Raw genomic sequence first — 19,412 nt, 5'->3', positions numbered from 1 at the left:
CATCACTAGGATCCAATATTCCAGGCTAGTATCAATGGAATCCGGCATGTTTGCCATGCGCTGTGACACATGGAAATTTGGAAAGGCTGGTGGTTGAGGGGTCCAGCTTCAACACACCACTTTGGTCACTGCTTCAACAAGATGGGTGGCCACCCCCCCCCATATCAGTACCTCCAAATGCTCCAGTACCAAACGAAAAAGTGAAAAGAGAACAAGCCTGAAATATCCCATAGTTCCCCCCAAAAAATGGATGTCGAGGAGGAGGTACCAGATGATTCAGTCTTGAAACTCTTTACCGAGGCACAGGACATTTTCCATACTTACCAAAAGAGATAAATCTAAGACAGAAAAGTAAGCCCACAGCACTTAAGAAGCTTGCTGATGGATTGACACATGAGCAATTCTGTAGAGAAGTAGAGGCCAGAATTTTATCAAACTCTAATATGAAGCTAAATAACTTTGTAATAGCTGATGGGAAAGAGGAGGAGAAATTGTTGTATAAGGTAATTATTAAACATAAAGAAGGCACCCGGGGTGGATGGGACATATACAGTTATATCAAGGAAGTAAGCAAACCCCCAGCAATAATTGTGAGAGCATTCTTGAATTCAGGGGATGCCCTCACGGACTGGAGAAGTGCAAATCTACCCCCAATTCACAAAGGGTGGATCGAAATGTAACACATGTAAGAATAGGCCTGTTAAATTAACTTCTGTTCCAAGCAAAATAATGGAGTTACTGATTAAAGAAGCACTGCAGGATCTTCTCGACAAGACTGCAGTTATAGCTTAGACACAGCATGGGTTTGTTAAGAGGAAGTCTTGTCTGAACAATTTGATTTTATTTGATACTAGGATGTGGTCACAAAGGATGCAAAAAATAATTTTGATATCATGTACTTGGATTATAGCAAAGCTTTTGATACTGTTGCACATGGAAGACTACTGTACAAAATGCAGCAGTGTGGCATTAATGGCAAGTTGCTGCTATGGCTAAGGGAGAATTTAGAGGGAGAAGACAAAGATTGGTAATTATTAGACACTGGACTTCATGGACACAATGTTATTAGTGGAGTCCCCAGGGTTCTGTGTTCGGCCCATTGTTGTTTTCTGTATTTATCAATGATTTTGATGAGTATTAAGGTGTATCTTCAAACTTAGACATTATGTTTGCAGATGATACGAAGGTTAGTGGGGTTGTTAATGGCAGTAATGACTGTACACTACTGCAACAAGATCTAGAAAAGCTGAGCAGATGGGCTGAGAGGTGGCAACTAAGTTTAACATTGACAAATGCAAAGTACTGCATATGGGTAGCAGTAACCCCCAGAGTAATGTACCAACTGTGCAGTACAATACTCAGAGTAGTGGAGAATCAAAAAGACTTGGGAAAAATTGTGCAGTCAGATATGAATTTTTCTGAGCAGTGCAGATGGGTTGCTAAATTAGCTCATGGTATCTTGTCAATGAAATACAGGAATTTTTCTAGCAGAGATAAGGAGGTCATTATCCCCTTATATAAGGCAATGGTCGGGCCACAACTTGAGTACTGTATACCCGTCTGGAGTCCTCATTTTAGGAAGGATGTAGAGCTGCTGGAACGATTACAGAGAAGGGTAATGAGATTGGTGAGTGGAACAAAGGGTTGCTCTTATGAAGAAAGGCTTAAGTTCTGCAAATTGCAGGGTCTGGAGACTAGGCACTTGCGAGGTGATCTGATTGTGGTGTATAAGGCCTTGAAAAGTTTGAGCAAGCTCAGTGATGATGGGATTCTTCCTTCTCCAATTACGCACCTGAGGGGCCATAAATTCAAATTGAGGAAAGACAATTTTAGAATAGACGTGTGGAAATTTGCCTTTAGCCAGCAAGTGGTTGATTGCTGGAACAAACTTCCCTCTGTCATTGTGGAAGTTGACAGATGAAATAAATTCATGGCAGAACTGGACAAATTTTTGGAGTGAATGACTGGTTGAAATGGGATGGGGTTTTTTGGCTGATGCTGTGTAAGCTTGCTTTCTTTCATCATATGCTTATGCTAATGCTATTGAGTTAGCTTTGAATCACATTAGTAAATGCTAGTACCAATGGTTAATTTTATGTTCTGATTCTTTGAGCACCTTCCAGGCTTTTATCAGTGAGTTCTAATCCTCATCCAGTTCTGTCCCGAGTTTAGCAGAAGATCCACTCTCTCCTTGAACATGAATACAATATCTGCTTTTGCTGAATTCCCAGCTACATTAGGATTATAGGAATTGATTTGGCTAACATAGGTTTCATGGAATAGACAATCTATGCAGAATTTACATCATATAAAGCCTGTAGTTGAAAAATGGCAGTCTAGTGTTTGTGCAGGCATCGTAAAAAGGAATTTTTTCTTGCCTGACCAGCATAGGAAACAATCATCTGATACATTTGTATTTGCTGGGCTTATGATCCTCCTATGTGAAAGTCCCTTGTGAAATAGTATTATCTCTCAGGCATATTTTAGTCGAGTGCACAAATTTTAATGATACATGTTTTACCACTTTTAATCATCTCTGACTGAGCCTGGTATGCTCAGTCATATTTTATCTGACAATGACAATGTCAGCTGTTTTTACATTTTTACAACTTATTAATTTATATATATATAAATTAATAAGACATGATATCACAATTTGCAGTTGATATATATATATATACCACCTTTTAAACATATACTTTACATGACATTTTGACACTGTAACCTCTTTAAAAGGTTACCGCAATGTATTTTCAAAAGCTATAACATTGTCTTACCACTTAATAGTCTTTGCTTCTAATGCACCAATCAAATCATACACAAACAAACAAATTATATGAGCTGGAATATGTTAGGTTAACTATAAATATTCTAAGATGGGTTAGAGGATAGCTACAGGGCAAAAGACAGAGTTATAATTAATGGATACTCTTCAGATTGGTGTCACGTGAGAAGTTGGGTCCCCAAAGACCAGTTCTTGGATCACTGTTGTTTCTGATTTCCATTAACAACATTCACAAAGGGATAAAGGACATGATATCACAATTTGCAGTTGACAATATTGGGACAGTCATTAATGATCAATGCCAAACATCACTCCTTTAGAATGACTTCACCAGGATTCAAGAATGGTCAGAAAAGTGACAGCTATGTTTAAAAGAAGCAAAATGCAAAATCTTACAATTAACCTCTAGACTTGGTGGAATCAAATTAAAAACAAAAAACATATTAGAAGGGGATCTGAGAGTTATGACATGAGCAAATATGAAGTTTTCTGAGCAGTGTAAACAGACAACCATTAGTGATTTATGAAACGATATCCTCAGATAGAGATAGGTCATCATTCCATTGTTTAAGGCAATTGTAAGACCAGATTCGTAATACTGTGTCCAAGTATGGGGAACTCATCTGACAAAAGACATTGAGCTTTCTGAAAGAGTCCAAGAAGAGCAACTCTCATATTGAAATCACCAGAAGGGTGACTGTACAAGGAAAGTCTTCAATTATGTAAGCTACTCACACAATTGTTATTATTGGTATGGTATTGGGACTCCACTAATGTTATTAGTGCAGTACCCCAGGGTTTAGTGTTGGGTCCATTGTTGTTTTCTGTATTTATTAATGATACCGATAGGCGCCTCCGTAGCCAGGTGGGAAGGAGCAGCAGTGCGTAGCACACGCTTCTTGATTAGACCGGGGTTCGAGCCCGTCACCACCAAATACGGAGGATGCGGAAAGGTCAGGGAATGACCACCGCATATCCCGGAGCAATATGGCCTTAAGTTGCTAATGCTCCTAAAAAAAAACCAAATAATAATAATAATAATGATACCGATGATGGTATATCAGGCTTAATGTCAAAGTTTGCAGACGTTATGAAGGTTGGCAGGGTTGTTAATGACACTCATGACAGTATGCTGCTGCAACAGGATCTAGAAAAGTTGAGCAGATGGGCTGAGCGGTGGCAACTGAAGTTTAACATTGACAAATGTAAAGTACGGCATATGGGAAGCAGTAACCCCAGAGTAACGTATCCACTGTGTGGTACTACACTGACAGTGGTATAGAGTGAAAAGGACCTGGGGGTAATTGTGCAGGCAGATATGAAGTTTTCTAAGCAGTACAGACAGTCTATTGATGAGTGGAAAAAGTAGCTCATGGTGTCTTGTCAATGATATAGGAATTTTTCTATATTAGGGATAAGGAGGTGATATCCCCCTTGTATAAGACAATAGTCTGGCCACAACTTAAGTACTGTATACGTGTCTGGAGGCCTCATTTTAAGAAGGATGTAGAGCTGCTGGAATGATTACAGAGAAGGGCAATGAGATTGATGAGTGGAATAAAGGGTTGCCTTATGAAGAAAGGCTTAAATTCTGCAAATTACAGTGTCTGGAGACTGCGAGGTGATCTGATTGAGGTATATAAAGCCTTGAATGGTTTGAGCATACTCAATGCTGATGGGATTCTTCCTCTTGCTCAGAATAATCACCTGAGAGGGCATAAATTCAAATTGAGGAAAAACAGTTGTAGGATTGATGTGCGGAAGTTTGCCTTTAGCCAGAGGTGGTTGATTGCTGGAACAAATTTCCATCTGTCGTTGTAGAAGTTGATAGTTTAAACAGATTCAAGGCAGAACTAGACAAACATTTGGAGCGAGTGGATGGGTGAAATGAGAAGGGTGTGTGTGTGTGTGTTAGTTTTTTTTTTGTCTGATGCTATATAAGCTTGCTTTCTTGCATCATGTGCCCTTGCTAATGCTAATACTGAGCTTGGCAACCAGGCACTTTAGAGAGGAACTGATTGCAATTTATAAGGCTCTGAAAGGAGTTAGTAAAATGAATGAAGAGCAGAATTTTCACTGTTTTAAAGAATTCCAGAACTAGTAGCCATAAATTCAAATTACAGAGGAAGAGGTTGATTAGACTGGCTTGTAGGAAATTTTATTTTAGCCAGCAAGTTTTTGCAGGTTGTCCATTTGAAAAAAAATCAAAGGAGGGAAGCACATAATCTGTATTTTCATACCTACCCTTGTTTTTTTGACCAGTGCACCAAAAGCCTGTGGCTTCCTTGCATTATATTAACTAATACTAATCCTTCTTCTTCCATTGACTAGAAATCCTATTCACAGTCTTGCTGATGATAGAACATTGCATTCCACCTTCCAGTTGGAGAAATCTTTTCCTGCATAAACATCTTATTTCTCGAATATCCATTTCCTTAAATGCTGATCTCCAGGTAATTCTTCAGTGGAGCAAAGGTAACTTAGGTAATTTAAATCCTTCTGAAACACAGGCTTGTCTTATATCTTAAAAAGAAAGAAAGAAAAAGTATTATTCTGCTCCTGGGCTTATCTCAGATTCCTAGACAAGATCTCTATTACGAATTACATTGACTTCTACATTTGAGAGACAAAAGAAAGTGTTTAAGCAAGATAAGTGAGAGGGTGACTTCGACACGTTTGTCATTAGTGATTAGTGTTGTGTCAACAAAAGCAAGACAAATTTCTGACATCTACAGACAGAGACAAATGGGTAAGTTTGATAGACTGAGAGAACAAGCCACGACCAAATATAATGTTGAAAATAATACTGCTAACAATTTTATAGTTAATTTAAGCAGCAAGCAATTGACTGAAGAACAGGAAGAGGTCTTAAATCTTGGGACCAAGTTTGCTATGATTCCACCCAAGCCACCCATTGCAGAGATAGTGATGGGCATTGAGAGAGTGGTAAACAAGTTATCTGAGGATGTGGCTAACAAAATTTGGGTAAAGACGATAATCATTCTAAGTCAAGCCAAGAAAGCTCCCTCTAATCTTAATATTAGGCACTGAAGAGTCTCAAGCAAGATGATAGTATTGTGGTCCTACTGGCAGATAAAGGCAGGGTAACGGTGGTTCTGGATAAGGAGGTATATTTAGACAAAGCTTTAGACTTGTTGAATGATCGAGCAACTTATAAGATTATTCACAAAAATCCATTGCTGAACCTAGAACGTCAGGTTAATAGAAGGTACAGGGCTGGTTAAAGACTAATAAGATTTCTAAGGAGCAGTATTGGTCGTTACATGTAACGGGAAGCCACATACCGAGATTCTATGGCCTGCCCAAAATTCATAAAGTGGTTGGGTGTTCCACTAAGGCCCATAGTTTTGTTTATAGGCAGTCCCACATATGCACTATCCGGTTTCCTGGCCAAATTGTTGTCACCGTTAGTAGGACTTTCCAAGTTTAGTGTCAAGGACAGCAAGGATTTTGTACACTTTATAAGAGAGCAGCGTATAGAAGAAAATGAAATTATGACATCTTTTGATGTGACATCTCTGTTTACATGTATTCCAATTGACCATGGTGTGCGATGTGCACACATGGCCCTACAGAGAGATACCACCTTAAGCGGTAGGACACAACTAAGTTTGGAAGATATTTGTAAGGGCATAGAATTATGTCTCTCAAGCACCACTATGGTGTTCTGTGACACTATGTATAAGCAGGTTCACGGTGCAGCCATGGGCTCCCCCGTTAGTGCGATTATAGCTAATCTGGCTATGGAGGAGCTCGAGGTTAGATTATTTAGTGACATAGTTCTCCCTATGCGTCCGTGGAAGAGATACGTGGATGATACATTCTCAATTATTCGAAAGGGGATGGAAGATGAGGTGTTAAATTTTCTTAATGGCTTCTCCCCGTTCATACAATTCACCTTGGAGGTAGAAGAAGGAGGGGGCTTTGCCGTTCTTGGATATGTTGGTCTACGAAGGCCTGTGTCTAAAGACCAAAGTTTATAGAAAACCCATGTGTAAAGGCCAATGTTCACATTATAATTCAGCTCAGGCCAACCATCACAAGAATAGTGTGATTAGAGCACTAACAGACAGGGCAAAGTCACATTGTAGTACCTCCGAGGATTGAAAGAAAGAGTATGAGCGCATCACGGCGGATCTCCTGAAGTGTGGCTACCCCGAGAGGATCATAGAGAAATATATTAGAGGAGAACAGAGGAGAGGTGAGTCTTTTACGCCGATAACCACCGCATACATTCCCTATTATCCGGGTTTAACCAAGTGTGTAGCTCGGGTTTTACGAAACTACCAGACGCGCTGTGTGCAGCTTCCAGGTCGGAAGCTGCACACAGTCGTGTCACAGGTGAAAGACCCCATTTCAAACGAAAATACAAGTGGGGTCGTTTATAGCATTAAGTGCCCGGATTGGGGAATGTTATGTGGGGGAAACAAAGCGGCATCTCAAGGATCGTCTGGGGGGGGCACAAAAAGGCGATAGGGAATATGGACTACGGAAAATCTGCCGTAGCCAAACACTTTTGGGAGAAGCAGCACCATATCTCCCCAGACAAAGCAGTTATCATTGACCTGGGCGCATAGGTTTTGGGACCGCAAGTGGCTCGAGAGCTTGCGGATTAGTTCCATTGAGAACAATATTAATAGAGACAGGGGTATGCGTATCCATCCTCTCTTTGAGGCAGTGATCCTTAGACAGGATGAACGATTCCACCTGACGCGCTCCCGAGCCACTTCCGGTTCCAACATGCACGAGAACAGTGCACGTGCCATCAAATCACGTGACATGTGCCGTGAACCTGCAGGTATTTAAAGTTGCACTGTAAAGTAAAAAAGTGTACTGTTGAAAAAGAAGGTGGAGCCTTCGAAAGCTTCAGATATTTTATCGCTTTTAACCTGGTATATTTTATTGTATTTTATGATACTTCATTTGTTTTACAGATATTTTATCGCTTTTAACCTGGTATTTTTATTGTATTTTATTATATTTTAATTGTTTGTTTTATATCCACTGTAAATAGTAATTTATTGTAAGCTTAATTATAAAGTTATCAAAATTTTGGCTTTCATTTTATTTTATTTTGTCATGTCAACATACGGTTGGTGAAAAATACTTAAAATTATATTACATTGACTTCTGACCTCTCTCTCTTTTTCTCTATTCAGCCCCCTGTCTTGGCATGAGAATATCACAAATATTGCTTCTTCTTGATCTAAAAACTGGTTTTTCTCCAGGTTACTTTTCTTCTAAACACCTACTCACCCTATGCAAATCCACTGTACCATGGAATATTGTTCCTACATGTGGAGTGGTGCCCCATAATCTATCTCAGACTTTTAGACCCCATTCAAAAGAGGGCAGGTTAATTAATGACCCATGTCTTTCAGATTCTCTCTACACTCTATCTCATAGACATTCTGTTTCTGCTGCATGAGTTTCTATAGATATTTCTATGGGCTCTGTTCTTTTGAATTGGCTTCTATAATTCCCCCCTTCCTTCTCTCTCTCTCTCTCTCTCTCTCTCTCTCCCCCCCCCCAAACTGTTATGAACATGTGCCACTACCAGTCAACATCCACTTACTGCCCCATTATAACTTAAAGAACCAACTTTTCATCTTCACTGATCCCTTCAACTTGTGTTTTCTGGAACAAACTCCCTTCACACATATTTTCTGAAGATTACAATCAACAGAAATTCAGTGTAATGTCAATCTTTATTTAATTTTCTGAACTTCAGTACTCTCATTTTACTAAATATTTTAGGTTCTAATACCTTTCATGTTTGAGATTTTCATTAAAAAAACATTTTTTATCACTTTATTTATTTTAGCATTAGCATTAGCATTAGCAGAGGCATATGATGCAAGAAAGCAAGCTTATTCAGCATCAGCCAAAAAAAAAAACAAAAAAAAAAAAAAAAAAACCCACTCCCATTTCACCCCTCCGTTCGTTCGAAATACCTGTCCAGTTGAGCTTTAAATTTGTTTAGGCTATCAACTTCAACAACCAGTGATGGAAGTCGGTTCCACCAACCAACCACCCGCTGGCCAAAGGCAAATTTCCGCACATCTATCCGACATCCGTCCTTCCTCAATTTGAATTTATGCCCTCTGAGGTGATTATTCTGAGAAAGATGAAGAATCCCATTGGCATTGAGCATGCTCAAACCATTCAAAGCCTTATACACCTCTATCAGATCACCTCGCCGGTGCCTAGTCCCCAGACTCTGTAATTTGCAAAACTTAAGCCTTTCTTCGTAAGAGCAACCCTTTGTTCCATTTACTAATCTTGTTGCCCTTCTCTGTACCCGTTCCAGCAGCTCTACATCCTTCTTGAAATGAGGCCTCCAGACCTGTATACAGTACTCAAGATGGCCTTACCATTGCCTTATACAAGGGAATAATCACCTCCTTATCCCTGCTAGAAAAATTCCTGTATATCATTGATAAGACACCATGAGCTACTCTTGCAGCTTGTGTGCACTGCTCAGAGAACTTCATATCTGCCTGCACAATTACCCCCAGGTCCTTTTCATTCTCCACCACTGTCAGTGTAGTACCGCAGAGTTGATACGTTGCTCTGGGGTTACTGTTTCCCATATGCAGCACTTTACATTTGTCAATGTTAAACCTCATTTGCCACCTCTCAGCCCATCTGTTCAACCTGTCCAGATCCTGTTGCAGCAGCATAGCGTCAGTATTGTCCTTAACGACCCTGCCAACCTTTGTATCATCTGCAAACTTGGACATTAAACTTGATATCCCATCATCAATATCATTCATAAACACCGAAAACAACAACGGACCCAACACTGAACCTTGAGGAACTCCACTAATAACATTAGTCCACGTTGAGCAGTGTCCATTGATTACCACTCTCTGTCTTCTCCCCCTCAACCACCCCTTTATCCATATCAGCAATTTGCCTCCAATGCCACACTGCTCCAATTTGTGCAGCAGTCTTCCATGTGCAACAGTATCAAAAGCCTTTCTAAGATCCAAATATATAATATCAAAGTTATTCCCTGCATCCAGTTCTTTTGTGACTACATCATAGTATCCAATCAAATTGGTCAGGCAAGACCTGCCCTTAACAAAACCATGCTGCGTCTGAGCTATAACTGAATTCTTCTCTAGATGATCCTGCAGTGCTTCTTTAACCAGTGCCTCCATTAATTTACCTGGAACAGAAGTTAAACTAACAGGTCTATAATTACTTGTGTCAGCCTTTGAACCTCCTTTGTGAATTGGGGTCACATTTGCACATCTCCAGTCCATAGGTACCTCCCCTGAGTCCAAGGAAGCTCTCATAATTATGGCTAAGGGTTTGCTTACTTCCTTTGCTGCCTCCTTTAATATAACTGGATAGATCCCATCCACCCCAGGTGCCTTTTTTATGTTTATCCTCAACAATCTCTCCTCCACTTTCCTCTCAGTTATTACAAAATCATCCAGCTCACTGCCAATGTTTACTTTACCTACATCATTCTCCTTCCTGAATAACTCCTCATGCGTGAATGTAGATGCAAAATACTCGTTTAGATTGTTAGCCACCTGAGCAGGATCCTCAACTGTTGAACCATCAATATCCAGTGGACCAATCTGATTCATCCCTTTCCTTTTCGAGTTCAAGTATGTAAAGAACTCTTTTCTGTTTTTCTTTGCATCCTTTGCCAAGGATTTTTCGTAGTCTGCCTTTGCCTGCCTAATCTCCTTTGTGACTTGGTTACAGACCAACTTATATCTATCATAGGCTTCCATGCCACCCATTAATTTGTATGTATCCCATGCATTTTTCTTCTCTGCCACATGTCTCATTAGTTCATCTGACAACCATTTAGGCCTAAACCTTGAACAATATTTCTTAGTTGGTATGTAAAGCCTGGTAGCCTCCAAGATTAGTTCCTTGAATGCTTCCCATTTTGAGTTTGCTGTTGGTAACATCATCAGTTGGTCCCACTGTATAGAATTTAAATACTGTCTCAGACCATCATAGTCGCCTTTACGAAAACAAAAACCCTTCCCTTTACCTCTGATGGTAGTTACCTCCTTGAGTAAATCCCACTTCAACACACTGTGATCACTGCCACCTAGTGGTTCATTTATCTGCAGGTTCTTAATGCATGAAGAATCACTACTGATAATCAGATCAAGAGTATTGCTCCCTCTTGTTGCCTCACGAACATGCTGATGTAGAAAACAATCATCCAATAAATCCACAAAAGCCTTGCTAGTGTGCGAGTGACCAACCCACAAATTCCAGTCAATATCTGGGAAATTAAAGTCCCCCATTATAAGACTCTCTGATTTACTGGCCCACTCTATTTCCCTGTACAACATCTTATTATACTCATCAGAGTCATTAGGCCTATAGCACACTCCTACTCTCAATTTTGATTTCCCTATTCTTATTTCACACCAAACTGACTCGACACTGCCCTGTCCATCGATGTCGACTGGCTTCACTTCCTTGGACTTTATGTGTTTCTTAACTAATAGCATAACCCCTCCTCCCCTCCTGTCCTGTCTATCCTTTCTATACACATTGTATTCCCCAAATTCCAGTTCCGCATTACTTATATCTGTGTGACACCGCGTCTCTGATATCCCAACAATATCTGCCTTTGATGTTTTGAGCAATACCTCAAATTCATCAAATTTATTTACCAAACTCCTAGCATTGGTGTACACGCAGGTATACATGCACCTGTTTCTATTCTTAGCTACCCTAACACAACCCATGTGTTTACTTGTACCGCAATGACTACCAGCAGTCTCTGAAATATCCTGCATCCTGTTTTTCAGACTTCTGCTCATTTCAATAGAAGCAGTGCAAGAATCACTTCCACCTCTGCCACTGGCTACTGTTAATCTATTAGTCCTTGTATCCCCCCCAACTAGCAGTTTTCCGACCCACCTAACACTGCCTCGACAGCATCAGCAAAAATTCTTGCACCCTTTCTATTTAAGTGTATCCCATCCCTGTAGAAGCAATCTCTCCTGTTAACAAGTACAGTCCAGGCTGAAAAAAATTCTACCCCTTGAGCCTTGCACAATCCCTCCAGGGCCGAATTGATCGACAAGGCTCTCATCATATACTCCCTCCTATCGTGTCTGGGCAGAATTGCAGACACTTTCAAGTTCAACCCTAATTCACGGCTTTTTTTCAACAGTGACCTGTACTTGCTAAGTAATTCCGCCGGTCTCCTACTCTTAATATCATTAGTGCCAACGTGTACAACTATATCACCTTTTGTGCCCTTAAAAGATGATATCCGCTCTACAACGTCATCAACCTTTGCCCCTGGCAGACATACCCTGGTCCTATTCCACCTATCCTTTTTACAAAGGATGTTCCCCGTTTCCCTGACAATAGAGTCACCAACAACTACTAGTTCCTGTGGGACCAGCGCATTCTGCCTAGGGGGCTGCTTCTGTGTTGCCTGATGACCAAGTGCAAGCTCTGGCGTTGATGTGGGCAGCTGAGAGCTTGATGGGCCCCTCAATTTATTTCCTTCGAGGGCATCCACCCTGTCCTTCAAGGTCTCATAAAGGCCCATAACAACGCTGAGTTGTCGCCTGATTTCCTTGCACTCCTTACATCGTGCACACACAAAGACATCCCCCTTGGCAGTATCATGTCCCGTACCCGACTGCTCCGCAAACATCAAGCAAACAGTGCATTTTAATAGACTGTGATTCAGAGGGCAACTGCCCCCCTCAGTTCTCCCCTGAACCACAGCACTCCCATTAGCTTGAGCCTTTTGCTTTGCTGCTCTGGTCAGAGTCATGATTCCGATTTAATTCAATAAAATTCAAAACAAAAATTAAATCCTTAAGTTATATCCCAAAACAGTTATGTTATATATATATTTTTTTCGGTATCTAGTGTTTTTTACGAGTTCCCTTTATACAACTTCCGTATCACGTGTACCACTATAGTTATGTATTAATTATTTGTTAGATTAAGTCGTTACATATATATATATATATATATATATAGAGTTAAAAGTACAATTTAATTGACAATAAAGTTTATCAAGATTAATAGATTTACTGATTAATTGACAATATTATATTATGCACTATACGACACTAAGCTTATGCTATCGTGTAAAAATGGCGGGAATTCACGAACGGTATTTCTACGGACTCGTAAGTATTGATTAGCTTCCAAATCTCGCTATCCCAATTTAGAATAAACTAAGGATCCTGACTAGGTCTATAATCTACTTATAGAAGATAATTTGATATAACAGTTGGTTAATAAATCGACTAAATTTGGTTAAAAAAAAATTTGGTTTGTGACACGTGGATTTGATACCGTTACCGATACTAAGTAATATCTACAAAATCTCTGTCTAAGTTAAACTTTAAACTAAGTATCGTAACTAGGAATATAAAGCTACTCTAGAAAATAGGTTAATATGACAATTTAAACTAATAAAGCAGAAAATAAATCAGGAAAAACTTCTCTGTTTGAAGAGCTTTAAGGAGCAATGCCCGCACAGGCTAACCTCGCATCCAGAGAGTATCTCTATTTATCTATCCTTGATTTTATTGTTCATATTTTAGCAAAATTAACTGTAAATTGTTACTTCTATACATATATTAGAAACGTTTAGTGGTTTCTGTATGAACAGTTCACTCTTTTGATATAATTTTCAGAGATATTTGTTAGTACAAAATTCTGGTACAACTAAATGATTTGTACCCACAAGAATTTCATTGTAGCAGGATTTTTCTGAACTACAGTATAATTTGTACTATCCCATTTGATATCATTTTCTTTATATATATAAGAAAGGTATTGCATAGATATGTAGATGTTTACGTAGTAAATAATTGCTCCTTCTTTATTCAGAGGCACTGCTGATATCTAAACATGCTAGTTCAGCAACTGATTTTTCTGCTTATTTGAATTATAATACTCATTTTGTTTTCATAGGTTGATTGGCCATATAATATTGTGATAACGAAGCGAAGCATGGAGTTCTACAACAAAGTTCTAGATCTTCTGTTGCAAGTAAAGCGGGCATTATGGTCCCTTACAGACATATGGTTTCATATGAAGAGAACTTGTAAGTGAAACTGACTTTTCACCAACAAATTTATATAAATATTTAATATGAGCTGTGTGTATGAGAGAGAGACTGAACTTTAAAAAAAAATTTCATACAACAGGGGTGACCAACTTAATTTGTGATGCGATCTTCTTTTTTTCTTCAAAATCTCAAGAATTTCATTGCACAAGGTTAAAAAAGTTAATCAACGCATATTGAAAAATGTTGTTTATAAATTTTAAAATTTAATACAATTCAGAATTCTTATTTAAATTCATACGTATTTCAGTTTTTAATTTATGTGAAGTTTGTGTCTTCACGTTATCTGCCAAGCTTTCAAAATCGGGGATATACTGCGATAAGGCCAACCGTAAAGAATCTTTTGTATGCAAGTCCATAAGAGTAGAGCGATTCTTCGTCTTTGTTTGTTTTAAATATGAAAAGCCCAATTCACATAGGTATGTGGAACCAAAACAAGAATTTAAAAGTTCACTGCATTTTTTTTTTTTATATTTGGGTACTTTTCTCAGAAAAGGTATTTCCAAAAGTCTTTTTCTGATGAGCTGGCTTTTAGGAAGATATCGTTTCGCACTGTAATAATTTCATTTTCAAGTAATATTTTCTCCGTGTGAAACATCTCGATGATTTTTTTCTGCAATTTGTTTCATATCTAAGTCGACATCAAATGGATAAGAAATATATTTAACAATGTCTTCAATTGTTTTAAAATCACCGAATCTGGTTTTAAAATCATCCACAACTTTCCCAATTTCAGAAACATTTCTCACTATTATATTCAAAAACAGGATATTTTTGCAAGTGACCTTGCATATTTGCAAAATGATCAAATTCTTTTTTCTTTTAGATCATTAGCCATTGCCAAAAATTGATATTTATGTGCATAAATACTATTAATCATGTCACCCACATTTTTATTTTTTCATTTTAATTCCAAATTCATTACTTAATTTACTGGCATCATCTCCCCTTTGATCAACAAATTTAATTTTATTCAGCAAATTTCGAAATCTCTGTAGAAACTTACTCCAACTCCGCCACCTCACATCTGTGTGTAATATCAGATCTGGTTAATTTTCATTGAGTTGCATTTTGAAAAGTCTCCTTTGAAGAGATTGTCCTCTGATAGAATTCGCGATTTTGAAAGCTATGTCCAGAACACTTCTAGTATTTAATCTTTTGCCGACCGGGCTAGCCGGGTGGCTAAAGTGCCTGCCTGGCAACCCAAAGGTCACGGGTTCGATTCCCGCTTCGGGCTTGGATCAATGTACTGCAAAAACCTTGGGAGATGCATTATGGCCACAGAAGCCTATGGCGCCAACAACCACCAAAAAAAAAAAAAATTTATCTTTTGCTGGCTAACACTTGTTGGTGGATGATACAGTGGTAACTCAAAATATCTGGGAATTCATCATCAACACATATGAATCTATTAAGATGCCCCGTCACTGTTTTAACTCCATCTGTTGTTATTGATACGAGCTTAAATAGTGGTAATTTAATTTTTTTCAATAAAATTTTTGAATGCATTAAATATATCAAGACCTCTAGTTCTTTCTTTTAATGAAATCCAAGGGCGCCTCCGTAGCCAGGCGGAAAGAAGGAGAAGCAGTGCATAGCACACGCTTCTTGATTAGACCGGGGTTCGAGCCCATCACCACCAAATACGAAGGATGCGGAAAGGTCAGGGAATGACCACCGCATATTCCGGAGCAATATGGCCTTAGTTGCTAATGCTCCTAAAAACCAAAAACAACAACAACAACAACGAAATCCATATGAATAAAAATGAGCAATTGAGCTGTATCACTGACGTCTGTAGATTCATCTAGTTGTAAAGAAAAGGACACACCATTAGCAATACGAGCACACAATTGTTCGCTCACATTTTTACTCATTTTTCAATGCATCGCGTCACAGTATTTCGAGATAATTGCAGATCTTGAAGAGCACTTTTAATTTCCTTTTTGTTCTTAAAATTTTCAAAAAGAGAATCTGTTATTTCTAAAACTGTATATTTGATGAATTGACCATCAGAAAATGGTTTGTATTTTTTTCAAGAAAATGACTCACTTTAAATGATGCTACAGTTACTCCTTTAGATTGCAAATTAGGTGTCACAAAGAAATTTTGTTGTGTGAATATTCTGGATTTAAGTTCTTTTAATTTATTTTTTCTAAGGTCACTATTAGGCAGAAAATCCGATTGGCATTTACCATGGAGTGCGTTGAAGTGCCTTTTTAAATTTCCTTTTTTGGGTTTAGCCAATGAAGCATTGCAAATCAAACAACATTTTTCTTTTATCATTACAAAAAAGTAATCTAGTTCCCACTCTTGATGAAAATGATACGTTTTACTCTTTTTCGTAGTATTCATTTTAAATCAAATCAAATTAATGTATAAGTACTGTCCAGTTATTAATATTAAGTAAGCTAAATAAGAATTCAACACATACACTATGCTTTCCATAATGAACTGCGTGAATTTTCAGTAGACAAGCCTAGCGGCTGCGCCACGACAAGAGAAGTCACGTGGTTCAGCGGATTTTAATAATCGTGTGCAGTGGGGGCGCTTAATAATAATAAAACATTTAGATTTTGACTAATCTATTTATTATTATTATTATTAGCCATATGGTGCAAGGAAGCCTGAGGCTTCTGCTGCAACATGCAAAAAAGAAAAACTTTCTGAATTATCCTGAGAGAGAAAACAAGAGTCAGAAGTAGAAGTGAATCACCAAGAAAGAGAAGAATTATGATATCCAGCTCAGGATCCTGGGTGTGCCAAGCCCATACTCACTAGATGTGAGCCCCTGGGGATCTCTTTTTTATATATATATTTAAAATTCATCATGATCAATCGAAATTAAAGCCGCAATCGACTTGTTGGCCACTCCTGCCATACAAGATGGCAGAATTTTTACCTGTCTCAATAAGCATACAATATAAGACATTATCTTAATATGACCCATAATTTTATAATTTTTTTTTTTTTTTGACAAATTACATACTTGACAGTGCTCTTTCAATATCTGTATTCTGCATACTATATTATGAGCACTCTCAAGCTGGTTGATAATGGCATATTTGTTTAAAGTTCAGTTGGATTCAGAATTTTGACTTGGAACATTATGTCCTGAGCTGCCAGTGCACTGTAAACCACCAACCAACCATGGATTCAAAATTAATTTTAATTTTTATGTACTATCTAATTTGAATTTATACACTTAAGGTGGTAGAAAATGAAAAAGACCTGGGAGTAATTGTGCAGTCAGATATGAAGTTTTCTGAGCAATGCAGACAGGCTGCCAGGGCAGGTCATGGGGTTTTGTCAATGATATATAGGAATTTTGCTAGCAGGGAAAAGGAGGTGATTATCCCTCTGTATAAGGCAATGGTTAGGCCACGCCTTGAGTACTGCGTACAGGTCTGGAGGCCTCATTTTAGGAAGGGTGTAGATTTACTTGAGCGTGTACAGGGAAGGGCAACAAGATTGGTGAGGGGAATGAAGGGATCCTCTTACCAAGAGAGGCTTAAGTTCTGCAAATTGCAGTGGCTGGAGACTAGGCACCTGCGCGGTGATCTGATTGAGGTATATAAGGCCTTGAATGGGTTGAGCATGTTGAATTCTGATGGGATCCTTCCACTTGTTCAGATTACGAACCTAAGGGGTCATAAATTCAAATTAAGAAAAGACAGATGTAGAATATATGTGCGGAAATTTGCCTTTAGCCAGCGGGTGGTTAATTGCTGGAACAAACTTCCATCTGTCGTTGTAGAAGTTGATAGGTTGAATAAATTTAAGCAGGAACTGGACAGGCATCATTTGGAGGCAATGGTGTGATTTTTTTTTTGGCTGATGCTGCATAAGCTCATACACTTGCTTTCTTGCATCACATGCCACTACTACTACGTGTTTCGCTATCTAGTTTTACATTATACCTTACGCTATCTAGGTTGGGATATACGTTTCACTATTCTGTAGCGTATAACAATGGTGGCAAGTTACAAACAGTAAAATCTACGGACATTATGTATTAACCTTCAAAATCACCATCAATCAAAATTCAAAATAAACCAAGCTGCTTAACTAGGACTATAAGCTACTTATAGAAAATAATTTAATGTAACAGTTAAGTCAATAAAATGGCTAAATATAATTAAAAACTTAGCATTTGCCATGGCTGCAAAATCTTGTCCAACACGTCGATAACCTCGTACACCAATCAACCTATTTTGCCTGCATTGTATCGATATTAGCTTTCGAATTCTGCCATCATTGTTTTCATATCAATATAGCAATGGAAGTTTCTACGTAACTTGTAGCAGTGTAATCATATATCGCAGAAGATTGTAAACTATAAATTATAGGACTACTTACGTGTCATGTAAGTAGTATTATAATTTATAGTTTAATAATTTAAATATAATAATTTAACTTGTCACGTAGACCATAACATACAATAGTAATATTGATAGAGCTTTTAGAATCTGTGATTTGGCATAGATATATAATTATTATTGTTGTTGCTCTTATATTATTTCCCTGATTGGGGGATTCCACTCCGTGATGGGTATTGCTACCAAGTACGCAGGGTGGTTGTAATGTCTGTTGTTACTGATGGTGTTAGAAATCTCTGACTATCCTACAGGTGTTCAGGATTGCGACTTTCTGTGGTTCCTTGTAGGCGTTCTCTGGGAGACCTATTTCTGCTAGGCTGCTATGTAGAGTCTTTGGCACCGTACCGGTGGTTGACACGATGATGGGGTGGTCGATACTTCTTGCATATGCCGCATCTCCTTGACCTCATGTCTCAGGTTCATGTACTTCTTAGTTTTTTCCTCATAGGTTTTCTGGACATTGCTAGTGTTGGGCACTGCTATGTCAATCAGATAGGTAGCCTTTTCTTTCTTGTCCACAAGAGTTATGTCCGGTCTGTTTCTATAGTGTTGATTACCTGGTCTTGGATGGCCAGCATGAATCATTCGGTCTCGGGGAAGAGCGTCCCGCTTGTGAGCCATGCATTGGAAGCAATGTTATCAATGTGATCTTGATGGAGGTCATTGTAGTGTCTGCCATGGAGTGTCTTCTTCTTTGCCCATCTTTCTAACTTCGTTTCTTGTACCGCCTGGTGGAAGGGGGGGTTCCTCGCTTATGTTGAGTGGGGGCATACCACTTATCTATCTTCCTTATGGCCTGGTGGAGTTCTGCTCTGTTGTTCTTGAAGTAATCCTTCAGGTTAACTATTGCTGTTTTCTATTGCTCTATCAGGCCCCTTCCTCCCTCTTTTCGAGCTATTGTTAGTCTCTCCCCTGCTGACTTCGGGTGATGTTGCAGCTCTTGGTCATCATTGTCCTTGTCTTCCGCATGATATCTTCTAGCTTGGTGTTAGTCCAATCTATGACACCGAAAGTATTTGTTAGTACTGGAGCTGCATAGGTGTTTCTGGCTTTAACTGTGTTCCCTCCGTTTAATTAGGGTTGAATTTGAAAGTGTCTGCAATTCTGCCCAAACACGATAGGAGGGAGTATG

The 19,412-nt window shown here is 38.7% G+C and overlaps 1 protein-coding gene across 1 annotated transcript in view; it reads left to right on the top strand.

Annotated features, from left to right (window-relative positions):
• Grip163 (gamma-tubulin complex component 6) overlaps positions 1 to 19,412 on the top strand; it is a 916,232-nt gene that overhangs the window by 705,694 nt on the left and 191,126 nt on the right. Inside the window, exon 26 of the mRNA XM_090384619.1 lies at positions 13,748 to 13,880. Coding sequence (XP_090240745.1) covers positions 13,748 to 13,880 — 133 coding nt within the window. The remainder of the gene's footprint in view (positions 1 to 13,747; positions 13,881 to 19,412) is intronic.

This window comes from Mastigoproctus giganteus, chromosome 11 (assembly GCF_048544385.1).
Source record: "Mastigoproctus giganteus isolate SK-2022 chromosome 11, ASM4854438v1, whole genome shotgun sequence".
Classification (NCBI taxonomy): Eukaryota; Metazoa; Arthropoda; class Arachnida; order Uropygi; family Thelyphonidae; genus Mastigoproctus; species Mastigoproctus giganteus.
Note: the sequence above shows the minus strand (reverse complement) of the source record. Positions and strands in the feature narration are given on the sequence as shown.